The 15,404-nt window shown below is 47.4% G+C and overlaps 7 protein-coding genes across 7 annotated transcripts; 4 read left to right on the top strand and 3 right to left on the bottom strand.

The window, feature by feature from the left end:
- Window positions 1-183: 183 nt before the first annotated feature.
- On the top strand, window positions 184-6,617 carry TOT_020000455 (DNA topoisomerase 2; the record flags this gene model as incomplete). Its single annotated transcript, XM_009692199.1, has 2 exons — window positions 184-4,942; window positions 5,065-6,617. 2 exons carry the CDS (start codon window positions 184-186, stop codon window positions 6,615-6,617), a joined length of 6,312 nt encoding a protein of 2,103 aa, XP_009690494.1.
- A 61-nt stretch (window positions 6,618-6,678) lies between these two features.
- On the top strand, window positions 6,679-7,641 carry TOT_020000454 (uncharacterized protein; the record flags this gene model as incomplete). The annotated part of the gene is made up of 1 exon (XM_009692198.1): window positions 6,679-7,641. One exon carries the CDS (start codon window positions 6,679-6,681, stop codon window positions 7,639-7,641), a length of 963 nt encoding a protein of 320 aa, XP_009690493.1.
- A 580-nt stretch (window positions 7,642-8,221) lies between these two features.
- Window positions 8,222-9,618, top strand: TOT_020000453 (tubulin subunit beta; the record flags this gene model as incomplete). The annotated part of the gene is made up of 2 exons (XM_009692197.1): window positions 8,222-8,317; window positions 8,395-9,618. 2 exons carry the CDS (start codon window positions 8,222-8,224, stop codon window positions 9,616-9,618), a joined length of 1,320 nt encoding a protein of 439 aa, XP_009690492.1.
- A 123-nt stretch (window positions 9,619-9,741) lies between these two features.
- On the bottom strand, window positions 9,742-10,129 carry TOT_020000452 (hypothetical protein; the record flags this gene model as incomplete). The annotated part of the gene is made up of 3 exons (XM_009692196.1): window positions 9,742-9,804; window positions 10,005-10,053; window positions 10,095-10,129. The coding sequence occupies 3 exons, from the start codon at window positions 10,127-10,129 to the stop codon at window positions 9,742-9,744; spliced, it is 147 nt and encodes a 48-aa protein (XP_009690491.1).
- Window positions 10,130-10,250: 121 nt separating this feature from the next.
- On the top strand, window positions 10,251-10,629 carry TOT_020000451 (hypothetical protein; the record flags this gene model as incomplete). The annotated part of the gene is given in 2 exon segments (XM_009692195.1): window positions 10,251-10,365; window positions 10,385-10,629. 2 exon segments carry the CDS (start codon window positions 10,251-10,253, stop codon window positions 10,627-10,629), a joined length of 360 nt encoding a protein of 119 aa, XP_009690490.1.
- A 15-nt stretch (window positions 10,630-10,644) lies between these two features.
- TOT_020000450 (cell differentiation protein) lies at window positions 10,645-12,066 on the bottom strand (the record flags this gene model as incomplete). The annotated part of the gene is made up of 5 exons (XM_009692194.1): window positions 10,645-10,750; window positions 10,856-11,094; window positions 11,337-11,432; window positions 11,463-11,715; window positions 11,747-12,066. 5 exons carry the CDS (start codon window positions 12,064-12,066, stop codon window positions 10,645-10,647), a joined length of 1,014 nt encoding a protein of 337 aa, XP_009690489.1.
- A 304-nt stretch (window positions 12,067-12,370) lies between these two features.
- On the bottom strand, window positions 12,371-14,664 carry TOT_020001059 (uncharacterized protein; the record flags this gene model as incomplete). Its single annotated transcript, XM_009692193.1, has 3 exons — window positions 12,371-13,338; window positions 13,560-14,169; window positions 14,260-14,664. 3 exons carry the CDS (start codon window positions 14,662-14,664, stop codon window positions 12,371-12,373), a joined length of 1,983 nt encoding a protein of 660 aa, XP_009690488.1.
- Window positions 14,665-15,404: the final 740 nt, after the last annotated feature.

Here is a 15,404-nt window from a genome sequence, read left to right as displayed (position 1 = left end):
TATTGTTTCAAATGGATGAAAATAAAATTAACATCCATAAATTTGAATAAATAATTAGAATTATTAAAAATAAATGTAGATTTAAACATATCAGAAGAATAAAAGTTGTACATTAAAAATTAAATTAATATTTTGATTACACATAGCACAAATTGTGGAAAAGCATTGTTAAAGCATACAAAAATGGGCAAAGTAAAAACAGTAGAGGAGAGGTACCAGAAGAAGAGTCAACTGGAGCACATTCTGCTGCGTCCGGACACATACATAGGGAGCACGGAGATGAATACGCAGCAGATGTGGGTGTTCGACGAGAAGAAGAAGAGAATGGTGTACGAAAACATAGACTACGTGCCAGGATTGTACAAGATATTCGATGAGCTGCTGGTAAACGCAGCAGACGTGTACGCAAGGCAGCTGAGTGACCCATCACTGGAGAAGATGACGTGTATAAAGGTGACAATAGACACGGAAACAGGAGCGATCGTAGTGTTTAACGACGGAGAACCGATACCGATCCAGATACACTCGGAGCACAACATGTACGTGCCGCAGCTGATATTCGGAGAGTTGCTGACGAGCGATAACTACGACGACTCGGAAGAAAGAGTAACAGGAGGAAGGAACGGATTCGGAGCGAAACTGGCGAACATATTCTCGAAGACGTTCACAGTGGTGGTGGCGAACAAGAAGATGAAGAAAAAGTTTAAAATGACCTGGTGCGAAAACATGAGGAAGACTAAGGGACCGGCGAAGGTGGAGCCTTACCAGGGGCAGGACTTCGTGAAGATCACGTTCCTGCCGGACTACGAAAAGTTTAACCTGAAGCAAATAGACCCAGGGACGCTGAAGGTGCTGAAGAAGAGAGTGTACGACGTGGCAGGAACGACGGGAGTTAAGGTGTACCTGAACAACGAAAGAATTAAAATCAAGGACTTCAAGGAGTACGTGAACCTGTACCTGCCGGAGGACGCGTCGGAGACAGTGAAAGTGCACGACAAAATGTACCGCTGGGAAGTGGTGGTGAGCGGGTCTGAGGAGGGATTCAGACAAGTGTCATTCGTCAACAGCATTAACACGATCAAGGGAGGAACGCACGTGAGCCACGTGGTGGACCCGCTGGTGCAGTCGCTGAGCAAAAAGGTAAACTCGAAGAACAAGGGAGGAATCGAACTGAAGCCGAATCAGATAAAAAACCACATCTTCATATTCATCAACTGCCAAATAGTAAACCCGTCGTTCGACTCGCAGACAAAGGAGACGCTGACGACGAAAATCATTAAGTTCGGAAGCAAGTACACGATGTCGGAAAAGGCGCTGGGACAGGTGCTGAGGAGTAAGATCGTGGACAACATCCTGAACTGGCTACACGAGAAGACGAACATAGAGCTGAAGAAGAAGATGAAGGTGAGCAGCAAGGGCAGCGACAAGCTCTTCGGAATACCGAAGCTGGAGGACGCAAACAAGGCAGGCACGCGCTTCTCGATGGAGTGCACGCTGATCCTGACGGAGGGAGACTCTGCGAAGACGTCGTGTCTGGCGGGGCTGTCAGTGGTGGGCAGAGACAAGTACGGAGTGTTCCCGCTTAAGGGAAAGCTGCTGAACGTGAGAGAGGCCTCGTACAAGCAGCTGACGCAGAACGTGGAGGTGCAGAACATCCTGAAGATCATGGGCCTGGACATCTCGAACAAGAGCAGAGAGGACTCGAGCGGCCTGCGCTACGGAAGCGTGATGATCATGACGGACCAGGACTACGACGGCTCGCACATCAAGGGGCTGCTGATTAACCTCTTCCACAACTTCTGGCCGAAGCTGATCCAGTTCAACGGCTTCATAAGAGAGTTCGTGACGCCGCTGATTAAGGTGACGAGTAAGGCGGGGCAGGTGCTCTCGTTCTTCACGATGGAGGACTTCAACAGGTGGAAGGAGACGGTGGACATCACGAGCTATAAAATCAAGTACTACAAAGGACTGGGCACTAGCAGCGACAAGGAGTTCAAGGAGTACTTCAGTAACCTAAACAGGCACCTGATCGAGTTCAACTACGTGGACAACAAGGACGACGACAGCATCGACATGGCGTTCAGTAAGAAGAGGATCGAGGACAGGAAGAACTGGATGCAGAACTACACGCTGGGAAACACAGTGGACCACTCGATAAAGAAGCTGCGCTACTCGGACTTCATCAACAAGGAGCTTATCCAGTTCAGCATCTACGACACGGAGAGGAGCATCCCGTCAGTGATCGACGGCTTTAAGCCGGGGCAGAGGAAGGTGCTCTTCGGGTGCTTCAAGAGGAACCTGAAGAACGAGTGCAAGGTGGCGCAGCTGACGGGCTACATCGCAGAGCACAGCGCGTACCACCACGGAGAAAACTCGCTCCAGCAGACGATCGTCAATATGGCGCAGGACTTCGTGGGCTCGAATAACCTGAACCTTCTGTTGCCCTGCGGACAGTTCGGAAGCAGAAAGGAGGGAGGCAAGGACGCAGCAGCAGCACGCTACATCTTCACGAAGCTGGCGCCGCTGACGCGCTACGTCTTCCTGCAGGAGGACGACCCGATCCTGGACTACCAGAACGAGGAGGGGCAGCTGGTGGAGCCGTTCTACTACCTGCCAATAATACCGATGGTCCTGGTGAACGGGTCCGAGGGAATAGGCACGGGCTTCAGCACGAACGTGCCCTGCTACAACCCGATCGACGTGATCGAAAACATTAAAAATTACCTGAGGAACGAGGAAATGTTCGAAATGGTGCCCTGGTACAAGGGATTCAAAGGAACGATAGAGAGGAACAGTAAGCTGGGCTTCGACGTGGTGGGCAAGTACAAGCTGTCGGAGGACATGAGGAAGCTGACGATCACGGAGCTGCCAATAAACAGGTGGATCAACGACTACAGAGAGTTCCTGAACTCGCTGGTGTCGCAGAACAGAGGAAAGGAGGACGAGGACGACGGGTACATCACGGACTACAGCGACTTTAGCAGCAACGAAGTTATCGACATCAGAGTTAACATCAACGTGAACATGGCGGCGGAGATCATGAAGGAGGGAGTCGAGAAGGTGTTTAAGCTGAAGACGACGATAAGCACGAGTAACATGACGCTCTTCGACTCGAGCAAGAGAATCAAGAGATACGAGAGTGAGCTGGAGATCCTGAAGGAGTTCATCAACACGAGAGTGAAGTACTACAACAAGAGAAGAGAGTACCTGATCAAGCAGCTGCAGGTGCAGCTGCAGCAGCTCTCGAACCAAGTGCGCTTCATCAACATGATCATCAACAACGAGTTGGTGCTCTTCAGGAAGTCGAAGCAGCAGATAGTGAACGAGCTCAAGAGACTGCAGTTCGACCAGTTCTCGAGCCTGAGCGCGAAGGACGACTACGACAAGGAGGAGGGCCAGGAGGCGGACGAGCTCCTGGAGAAGGAGGGCTACAACTACCTGCTTAACATGTCGCTGCTGAGCCTGAGCATCGAGAGCATCAACAAGCTGAACAACGAGTACAACAGCAAGCAGCTGCAGCTGAAGACGCTGATAAACACGACCTCGCTGCAGCTGTACGAGCAGGACCTGGATCAGCTGAAGGCGCAGCTGATGCAGACGAAGCTGTACCCGCCGACGAATAAGCAGCAGGTGCTGCTGAATAAGCAGAAGCTACAGATGTTTAAAGCGAACGTCATGGCAGTAAACGGAGCGAACGTCGCGAAATCAGCAAAGAAGGTGGAACAAGTAAAAGAAAACGACCACGATGGAAGCACCGTAGACAATGAAATGGACGTTGACGAAATCGACGAAGTAAAGTACGATGATAGCGATAGAGGGATCGGAGTTGATGGCGTTAAGCATGCGGTAAATAAAGGTAAATCAGGCACGGACGGCAGTAAGTACAGGGAGGACTTTGGGAGACACGAATCCAATATTGACAAGTTTTTTGGTAAAGGCGCCGCTAAGTCACCAGAGGAGAGGGAGAAGCTGCAGAGAATGGAGTCGATAGAGCCGTCGCAAATAGAAAACATACAGTATTCGCAGCTGACGAATGTGCAGTACTCACAAATGTCAAATGACCAGAGCCAGCACCTGTTCAGCGACGAGGAGAACGAGTTCTCGCAGATGGACCACATTCAACTGTCGCAGCTGGAGCTGTCGCAAGTAGACAACACGGAGTCGCTGCAGGCGTCGCAAGTGGATAGGCTGTTCTACTCGTCATCGAGACAAGATGACGAGGAAAAACCTCCGCAAAATAAGTACAACGTGTCGCTGATAGATAGACTTAACAAAAAGTTTAACAACTCAAACAACTTGTTGGAAACTATAGCAAGTCCAACGAGTGCCACTAACACTAAAGGCCTGGTTGTGACTAAGTCAACAACTGGCGCCACTGGTGTTGGAGGTACTAGTGACATATTCGAAAGAGAAGCCACAAGCACGCAGGCCGATGGCGGTAGCAAAGCAAGCAAGGGGGCGCTTGCCACTCCATCGAGAACCGCAAAGGAATCCAAAAGCACGAAAGATGACGACTACGAGCCCACGTTTAGCAATATTGCCAGAAAGAGGAAACAAAGTAAGGTCTTGATAATGAGCTCAGATGAGGATTACGAGGAGGCGGTCAGCAGTAAGACGAGAAGGAAGAACAGTGGCGGTGGCAGTAGCAGTGCCAGCAACAAGAACAAGGGCGTGAGCGCAAAAACCAGTACAAAAAACACCAATACAACGACTAGGGGGCGTCCAAAATCGGAAGATATGAGCAAACAGGGCGGAAAATCGGAAGAAATGAGTAAAGATAGTGAAAATGAACAAGAGGAGGAGACGGCTAGGGGGAGGCCGAAGAGAGCCAAGAAGGTAATCCAGGAATACTCAGAGGAAGACGAGTTTGAGGACGACGAGGACGAATCGGAGGACGAAAGCGAAGAAAGCGACTACGAAATGGATCAGGACGACGACGAAAGTGACTACTAGTGTCTAACCACATATCGCAACATAAAAGTAATGTATACACGTACATATCACTTACACATTTTATTTATACTGCATAAGAAGTAACCAAAAATTAATTAAAATGCAAAACAGAGGAAATGGAGACGAACAGTGAAATTTTGAGGAAACTAGGGACGCAAGTGTCGTCGGCCCTGCAAGAGGTGGGCGCGCAGCTGAAGTACCACGCGAAGCAGGCGAAGAGTGAACTGTCGGTAAACATAGACAATTTTAAGACGCCGATCTGCGGACGGCTGGCCAACGAAGTGAACTGCTCGCTCTTCCCAGTGCCCAACTCAAAGTCGCAGAGGACGGCCGAGTTGAAGACGTCCGGGAACCACACCTTCGGCTTCGACGTCAAGTTCCACCAGCAGGAGATCGGACTGATCGTGGTTTCAGTGACTGGAGTGGACTCGCGCCTCTGCAAGTTCAGCTGGAGGCGGAGGCTGCACAGCTACGAGTGCGCAATCGACCACTGCACGCAGTCGACGTATAAGCTGACCGCAGACGACGTCGGGAACACGGTCGTCGTGCGCTGCTCGCTGGAAGGCTCACACGAGTACGCGGAGGCTGAAATCGGGCCGATAGACATCGACGTGAGGTCGAAGCGGATGATCCAGGAGGCTCTGATAAACAACACCTCGAGGCACCAGCTCTACCTGCTTGAAGTGAACTCGGAGAAGGTGCAATCTCAGTCGGATTACCGCCACGTCGTGCTCTACCTGCTCGCCGAGGAGGTTACCCTGAAGCCGGAGGACAACATGGGCTTCGCTTGGAGGAGCAAGTGCAGGTTCGGAACGGACTTCCCGCGTGCGAAATTGGACCTGGAGGACGAGCTGCGTTTCTATTTGGAGTTCGACGCGGACCTAAAGTTCACCCTCAGAGTCTACAACAGGAACCAGAGGGACCTGGTGGTGCTGATGCTGAGAGTGTTCCACAGCAGAGTGCTGCTGAACAGCTCGTTCGAAAACAACCAGATGGAGCTAACGAGGGACGGCAGACTCGATCAGCTGGTAAACATGAACACCCTCAGCCTTAATGCGCTGGTTCAGCGCCTGAGCGTCGACGTGTCGTTCTTGATTTTGGAGAACAGTCGACTGGGCCGCGAGTTGGAGCGAGCCAAGCAAGAAAAGAGTTTCCTCGAACTGGAAATGAAGAGCACGATTCAAGTGTTTCAAGAGCAAATCGCAAACGAGCAGCAAACTGCCAAGGAACTGAGTGTCGAGGTGCCCATTAAGCGGCAGTCTAAGAACCTAGAAAAGGAACCAGAGGACAAGGAACTCAACACACACCGCGTGTTGCCCAGAAAATTGGCCAGTCAAAGGGGACTGTCCAGGCAAACCACAACGACCTCGGCACTATCTGAGTTCGACTCCACAAGTGATGAAAACCAGAGTCTCTACGCGGATTTGGTGAACAGGAACGCAATGCTAAACGAGAAGCTAGGCCTGCTAACACAGGAAAACAACTCTCTTCAGGAGCAGCTGAACAAGCAGGTTGGTGATAAGAACCGGCTGGAAAAACAGTCAAAATGCGCTCTCAAGGACTTGGAAAACCTTAAATCGGAAAATGAACAGCTGCAACTGAAGATGGGGGAACTGAGAAGTAAACTCAGGAAGTTATCCCTATTAGACTCAAAAAACGAGTAAATCGATGACTTTAATGTACTATATTTTTGCTTACCATACATACTTGCACAAGTTTTAGATAATGTGTGGGAAGGATCAGCCCGAAGAGGCCGCTTCTGACGAGGAAGACTGGAAGTTATTGGATGACAAATTGCCCCTATCTATCAGTAAAGTAGGCGACGATCCGAAAGGACATTTGGTTTACAATCCGCCGAAGTGGGCTTCCTCCTCAGTTGATGCAAAAATATTGGATCTTTCAGTGCAAATCGTATCTAACGGTGTTCTTCTCGACACAGTTAAGCTCAATTTCAACTCCTTCTACGTGCTAGGGTCAATGGACGAGTGTGACTTTGTATATAAGAACCCACAGGTGTCCAGAAAGCACTTTATAATGCACTATACAAGGAGCAACAGTCTTGTAATATACGATTTAAACTCTAAATGTGGAACTACCGTGAACCATATGAGGTTACAGCCCGAAAAATATTATCTACTCTCTGCAGGGGATCAAATAAGAATCGGCAAAGCTGGACTAAGCACCAGGTCGTATATAATCACTGGGCATTCGATCTTTGATGAGCTGGAATCGACCCAAAGCTCAAAAAGAACAGCCAAGGAATCCGACATCGACAAGGTGAAAAGGATCCGGAAAATTGAACGGGAGCTTGAGGAGGAGCTGAGGAGCACAAAAGTAGACGAGTCATACTACGACACGAACCTTTACATGGACGAGTACGATGAGTACTTCGACGACACAAAGCCGAAAACAAAAAGCAAGTCGTCAGTGCTGAAAAAGGCAGACATATTAACAAATTTGTTAAAATTCCAGAGAGACGAGGTGGATCTATTAAATAACTGGTACACATTGGTCAAGGAGGCTACGCAGGGGTCCAAAGAAGACAATGAGCCGAGCATAGACGCGGAGCTGGAAAAGGTAAGACGGCGTCAGCTGAATCAGGACAAGGCAAAGATCCAAAAGCAGCTGAACAAGGTGCGCGACGAATTGGAGCACAATTTTAAGCTCCTGCGCATCGCATCATTTTAGTTCGGGAAACGTCTGCTTGGGCTCGGCGTCTCCAGTTTCCTGTACTCCGTCAAGACGTTATCTGTAAACACTTAATTATATACTACACATACTTCATCTATTTAAGTTTTAACTGGTTCTAAATTACAAATTAATTTCCGACGGTGATTTTAATTACTAATCTGGAATCTCACAAAAACACATATATCAAACGAGTCTAAATACTGTCCTCAAACAAAATCAATTGATCGTAATTAACATAAATAAATCTTTCTAATCGTAAACACAAATACAACGTAAGTTTAAGAAACTTGTAATGTGGAGTTTAAGTAACTGTGTATGGATACTAAGAGTACACATGAGTAAATGTGAGGTGAAAACAACCTGAATATCACACATTAATTAAAACTATAGCACTTTATTCACCTGAACAGAGATACTTGTAAATTCTAAGCATATTGTGTTGCCTGTGTGGTAGTTGTTATCCATACATACTCATTTTTTATATCACAATCCATACACAACCTAAATCATTACTTTATTTTAAATTGTTATTGTAATCGTAGCCCAAAGACTTTTTAACTTTTATACAACATACAGGATGAGAGAGATCGTACATATTCAGGCTGGCCAATGTGGTAACCAGATTGGCGCCAAATTCTGGGAAGTCATCTCAGATGAGCACGGAATAGACTCAGTAAGAATTAAGTTAATGTAGATATGCAACATCCGTGCCTATAAACGGCTAGATAACTTAAACACACATATTTTTAGTCCGGACTGTACCAGGGCGACTCAGATTTGCAGCTGGAGCGCATAGATGTTTTCTACAACGAGGCCACTGGAGGAAGATACGTCCCCAGAGCAGTGCTGGTGGATCTTGAGCCAGGAACCATGGACTCAGTGAGGTCGGGCACGTACGGAGGCCTCTTCAGGCCAGATAACTTCGTGTTCGGACAGTCGGGCGCAGGAAACAACTGGGCCAAGGGCCACTACACAGAGGGAGCGGAGCTCGTTGACTCAGTCCTCGACGTGGTGCGCAAGGAGGCGGAGAACTGCGACTGCCTGCAGGGATTTCAATTCACACACTCGCTCGGAGGAGGCACCGGCTCCGGCATGGGAACCCTGCTGATCAGCAAGGTCAGAGAGGAGTACCCAGACAGGATCATGGAGACATTCTCAGTCTTCCCGAGTCCGAAGGTCAGCGACACCGTCGTAGAGCCCTACAACGCAACCCTGTCGGTGCACCAGCTGGTCGAGAACAGCGACGCAGTCCAGGTGATCGACAACGAGGCGCTGTACGACATCTGCTTCAGAACCCTGAAACTCACCACGCCCACCTACGGAGACCTGAACCACCTGGTCTCGGCCGCAATGAGCGGCGTCACGTGCTCCCTGCGTTTCCCAGGACAACTCAACTCGGACTTGAGGAAGCTGGCAGTGAACCTGATCCCATTCCCGAGACTCCACTTCTTCATGATCGGATTCGCACCACTCACGAGCAGGGGAAGCCAGCAGTACAGGGCACTCACCGTGGCAGAGCTGACGCAGCAGATGTTCGACGCGAAGAACATGATGTGCGCGAGCGACCCCAGGAGAGGACGCTACCTCACCGCCTGCGCCATGTTCAGAGGAAGGATGAGCACCAAGGAGGTCGACGAGCAGATGAGCAACGTCCAGAACAAGAACAGCAGCTACTTCGTGGAGTGGATCCCACACAACACGAAGTCGAGCGTGTGCGACATCCCGCCCAAGGGCCTGAAGATGTCGGTCACCTTCGTCGGCAACTCCACGGCCATCCAGGAAATGTTCAAGAGGGTGTCGGAGCAGTTCACGGCGATGTTCAGGAGGAAGGCGTTCCTCCACTGGTACACAGGCGAAGGCATGGACGAGATGGAGTTCACGGAGGCCGAGTCGAACATGAACGACTTGGTGTCGGAGTACCAGCAGTACCAGGAGGCGACTTCAAACGACGACGACGAGATGGACTACGAATAAACTACAGACCACTGCACACACTCAAGAACTTAAGTAAAGGTTGAAAGGAGACGATTGAGGATTTTAATAGCCACAGCAAGCTGGTTAGAGCGAGCGACGAAACTAAAAAGGCTGCTTAAAGGATCAACGGAGGAGCGCGAGGGGCGACACAATCACCATCACAGCGCCCAGGATCGGCTTCTCAGACTCATCAACTCCCACAGGATTCACATATAATCAAGGTCCGTAGGTAAATCAACTTTACGCGGCACGAGTTAAACTCGACGTAGAGATTTTGTAACATAACTAGTGAAAATTGCGACACATTGTTGACAAAAATTTAATAAGGGTGTAAATTTCACCCGCAAACTTCCAGACACTTATTTCGGGTACAAATACGGTTTCACATGAAGCTGTATTTTAAAAAATTTTGTTTTGTTCCGGTAAAGGGATAGACTCAAGATTAATTTAATACATAAATAAACTTTCACATTTACGCATCAGATGCGCCATATACTTCAGCATCTGCCATAAAAAAAATAAATTAGTGCTCACATAAGTAAATATTTAGTGTGTGGAGTGTTTTGTCGCCAGATGCAACAACGGCAAGTGGTGTTGGTACTTCCACCAACATAATATTTTTTTGCGCCAAAATGGACGACCCAGTACATTGTAAAATAAACAGCGCCTCCTCAAACAAAGGCAACGATAAAAAGATACTGAAGCCTCCTTCAAACGCCCTGGTATCGAGTCTGATTTCCAACAGGAGTTACTCGATAAACACGAGCCGCAAGAAGCGGAGCAGGCACGAGACGACCACCAAGGTCATCTGTTCGAACTGCCAGACTCCCTCGTTCTACCAGGTGGGCGACTACGTCAGATGCGTCAACTGCAACAGCATCACCTTCGAGACCTGACTGCGCAGCCATCCCCCGGACCACCGCCCTGTCAACTGTAAAATATAACGCATCACACAATCTATCACGAACTAACAGATTCAGGAGCTATAGTACTCAAACACAAATACTGTAAAATTCACATTAGGAGTTACATCGGGTGGCTTTCGTCAATCGGCTCAGTATTGCAAATCAACTGAAGCAGCCACTTTTTCAGCATGGGTTCCTCCTTCAGGCACGGGTAGAACGAGGGGTCTCTGTGGTGTAATGATTAGGGGGAAGCGCGGCTCGTCTGACTAGCTGGTCGTAGCATACGTAGCTAGCGTGGGCAGGGATTTAACTGTCCATAGGTTTCAACTTACATTTTCCTGAGGGGTTCGGGGAGGCACTTCCTGAGTGCGTCTCTGGCCCTCGTGTTGTCCGACAGACGGAGGTACGATCGCACGATGTGCTTCAGAATTCTCCGCGAAGGGCTCTCGAGCAGGCCCAGCACCATGTTGTTGAGCACCGATGTGACCGCGTAGAACCGTTCAGCTGTGGCACAGACATACGCTAGCCCCCTGTCGTCCATCAAAATCTTCTGTACGATGAATATCGAGACCTAATATCAATAAATTACACATATACATGGTACTTATACACAGGTAAATGTGGACAGCGACGCTACTGGTATATGTAGGTGACTTGTTAAGGAGCTATATAAAGACGTATTAACTTATATTTGTACAATTGTTGAATAAGTATATATCAATTTAGTTATTGTCTGAGTGTATATAGAGTAAAGCCGTCCATAATATAAAAACAAGGCGTCTATGCGACTGATAAATAAGGCAGAAAAGATACTGTTTTGGAAATGTCTGATCCAGTTTCCATTATTCGAAGACACAGCGGTATAATCTCAGTTTCAAGTAAAAATACAATAACCTCCTCGTCGTCGCTCTAAAAAAGGGTAAATTGATTGCGCCAAACCTTAACGAGGGCTCCAATCACGCCGAGACAGGTGAGCTTGAGGTACTCGATCCTCCGGCTCTTCGAGGCGGTGTTGAGAAACGGGTACAGGAACAGCGGAATGTGCGCTAAACATTGGTGTGAGGGCAGTGGGATACCGCTGAGGAAGTGGTGCCTGGTGTGCGGGTGCGATGCGATACATTGTAGGAGCGATAGTGAGTTGGACGCCTTGGTGGAGTCAGCCATCGAAATCGTCAGCGGGTACAGGTAGTGACTGCGTAATAAAGATGAGGCTGGTAACTTACTAGACCGAAACGATCTCGTACAGCAGCGTCGCCACTGTCCCGAATGAGTGCCACAGCAAAATTGCCAGGTCCGGGTAATTCTCGCGCTGCTTGCTCAGCTCGATCAGCGCGTACTCCCTCTTCTCGGGCACCGACAGGTCCAGGATGAGCTGATGCAGCAAGTGCGGCAGTATCTTGTCGCTGGTCTGCTGTATTTGCGACGATACTGGCCTGGAGGTTGAAACTATGGAAAGTTGGTGGTTCAGCAGTTGCGAATCCGTATGAATTGAGTTTATCGACTCACTGGATTCAGGTAAATAGCTGAAGTTGCCAATGGTCATTTTCTGAAATAAATATTACAGGGAACTATATATATACTGGTGGAGAATCACACCCGATATCCCATACGGACTTTCTCCTCTCACTGCCTCCTCGCAGTTTATCAACACATTTGCTTGTACGCGTATTTTATTTGACTCTCCCACCTGCCTCCTCGCTTTTATTTGTTTTTCCTTCCTATCTGTGCCCCCGTGGCATACCGGCATCTCCCGCTCTCCCTGCCCTTATTGAGTTAAACACTTTATAGTTTATTCACATACCGCTAATAATCCGCTCATATAGTCGTATAAATTAAAAAATTAAAATTTACAAGTAGTATGATATTGCCTGTGTCACGAACGACCTGAGGTGGTTGGCCACCTCCTGTACGTTCCTCCTCTTTCTCGGGTCCACCACTATTAGGCTGTTGAAGACGTATCTGGCCACGATTTTGCAGATGTTCTCCTTGACCGTTTCGTTGTACCTGTAGCTGCAGACGCTGCAGGTGTAGAAGTCCTCGAACTCGTTGTCCACGCTTTCAACGTAACTGCCCCCCTCCATGTAGCTGTTCTCCATGGCGTCCGAGTAGTTCGTGTACTCGACCTTGTCTGTGTACTCCAGGTCCTCAGGGTAGTTGTCCTTGTAGCTCATGGTCTCCGGGTCCACCATTGCGCAGTTCTCACACGTCAGGCCGAGCACCTTCTTTGCCTCGTGCACCCACGCCTCTGGATTGATTTCCCAGTACTCTTCTCTGTTCCACCAGAGGTAGTCTTCGAGGTTCGGGGAGGTCACGCTGCTCTTTCCGTAGGGCGGTATTCCTGTGAAGTTGAGCAGGCCGATGCCGTACGGCTGCTTGATGTAGTCCACCACTCGCCTGCCCATCAGCACCTCCACGATCGAGAGTCCTGCTCCCCAGGCGTCGCTGCTTATGTCGATGTTGACTTTCCTCGCCATTTCGCAGTTCCTGTTCTTTTTCGTGTAGTACTCGAGCAGCTTCTGCTCCGGCGACTCGTACCAGGGCGTCCCTCCCGTGAACTCCTTCGTGTACTCCATGCTCGCCGCTCCCAGGTCTATGATCTTCACGTCCACCTTCTTCACGCCCTGGTCGAAATACACGTCCAGCACTATGTTGTCTGGCTTTATGTCGTTGTGGCGTATCCCTACTGACCCGAACTGTGATATTCTGTTCAGTGCCGTGATACACCAGTCCAACTTGTTAAACTCGTAAATCGGCGTTATCCTCTTCACAAAGCTGCTGTTGTTCTCCGATCGTATGATGTAAAAGAAATCCGGGCCTAAACATGAATTTTTAGTCATTGAGTAAAATTAATTAACAATGTGTCCGATTAAAATTATTTTACCCAAGCACACTATTTTACCAATAAAAATAACAAAAATACGCAATTCAACGATACAAAACTAGCTAAAAACCAACTAGGATCTAAGCAAGTAACAAACTATCTAACTACGCCGTGTTGAACATAACACATTTCTCCATACAGACACTTTCTCCTACCTGTCAATTTTCGCGATATTAGTACTGACTTTCCGGGGTCCTTTTTGTCCAGGTAGTAGCCTAGCACTTCCACGGTCGGCCAGTCGTCTTGCAGTATCAGCGAAGACGCGTTGTTGCTCTTAAATATTGCCTGGAAGCGCTGGTACATGTACAGGTGGCACTCGATCTCCCTCTTGATGCTCCTCCCGTCTCTGACGTTGCAGTCCTCCACGAACTTAATCGCGGCCCTCAGGGAAATGTTCGAGAAGATTTTAGGGATCCAGTATATGTTGTACACCTTTCTCTTGGAGGAGTTCTGTGATATCAGCTGCGTCGCCGGGTCGTCCCACAGACTTATGTCCACGTGGTTGCTCTTGAGCCCCTCCGCCAGCGGCCCGTTCAGTCTGATCGGGCCCACCTTTTCGTAGAACTGGCGGTAGTTCGAGAAGTTGACTTGAACATAATTTTCTATGTTCTCCATCAGCTCGAGCTTTCCCAGCCTCGTGATATCCTTTTTCACCAGTCTCGTGCCTCCTCCGGCACTACTCACTGGCGATGTTTGATTAACTGCATTTATTAAGTCACTTTTTGCTTCGTTTAATTCGCTCGCTGCGCTTTTGTTTACTGTGTCCTCGTTGTTTTTGTCGGCCACATCGTTTACGCTTTGTATGTTACTCATGTTTAAGCTACTTATATTTTGTACTGTTGCCGCTGAATCTACTGCGGAACTTGAATACGCTCTTGGTTTTACTGCATTATGGTCTATTGTATCATAGCTCATTTCGATGTCATTCTGATCGATTGGTACGTCCGTCTCGTCGGTCAACTCTCCTGATACCTCCTTCAGGTCCTTGTTGATATCTTCGTAGTGGTCTGGGTTTAGTGTGTTAAGCGCCTGGTTAATATCCTTGGTCAGGTTGTTAAAGTGTTCGTGGTGATTCCAATACTTTGGCGTTTTTTTCAGCCTGCATATGTTCAGGGTGTTACGATATTTGAACCTCTCTGACATTGCTCTTCGACCACTGCCTCTTCTTTTGACCAACGACCTCGAACCTCCGTCTACAGCATCCTCGCCCGGCGCTGTAGCAAGTTTAAAGTCCTCAGAATCATCAAGGGAATGAACCATTATAAAACTACATTCATTAAACAAGAAATCGTTAAAATCTCACTTTTAATCCGTTAAAACATGTTTAAAAACTACATTCAAATTATATTACAAATTAAAACATTTATTTCCAATTTTTTAAAATCTGTACGATTCATTTTGTGATAAATCTCATGCTTTTGTTTAAAAAGAGATAAAATCCACTTTCAGCTTGAATCAAGATTAAATCTATACAAAGCTGTAAACTCGCAAGAATTCTCCACAATTAATGCGTTTACAAACTAAATCAGAATTTTTATGCACTTCCAGATAAAAATATCATTTGTGTCTTCAAAATACTGGAAGTTCTTTTATTATTATACCAAAAATTCATTACACAGATAGCACACATTCACATGGCACAATGACATAGGCATAGTTTGTGCACCTGGAACAAGTAGTGATTATAAAATAAAAATACTAGTATTACAACATTGTAAACGATAATAAATAATTTTAAATTAAAATTTAACAGATTTGACTGGATAATTGCGTTTTTAGACCTTACAAACCTACTGCTACACCACTATTTATTTACACATTTATTGTTCAAAAAATTGACAGGCAATTATAAAACAAATCTTATTTATAGGAAATAAAGTTTATACCTAAGAAACATTATTTTGCTAGACTTTAGTATCGGTCAATTAAATTCATAATATCTCATAATACTTTTGTTAAAAATTATATATATACTATAACAATCATTTATAATTTAAATT

This window comes from Theileria orientalis, chromosome 2, assembly GCF_000740895.1.
Source record: "Theileria orientalis strain Shintoku DNA, chromosome 2, complete genome".
NCBI lineage: Eukaryota > Apicomplexa > Aconoidasida > Piroplasmida > Theileriidae > Theileria > Theileria orientalis.
The sequence above is the reverse complement of the archived record's forward strand: the minus strand, read 5'-3'. Positions and strand labels throughout refer to the sequence as shown.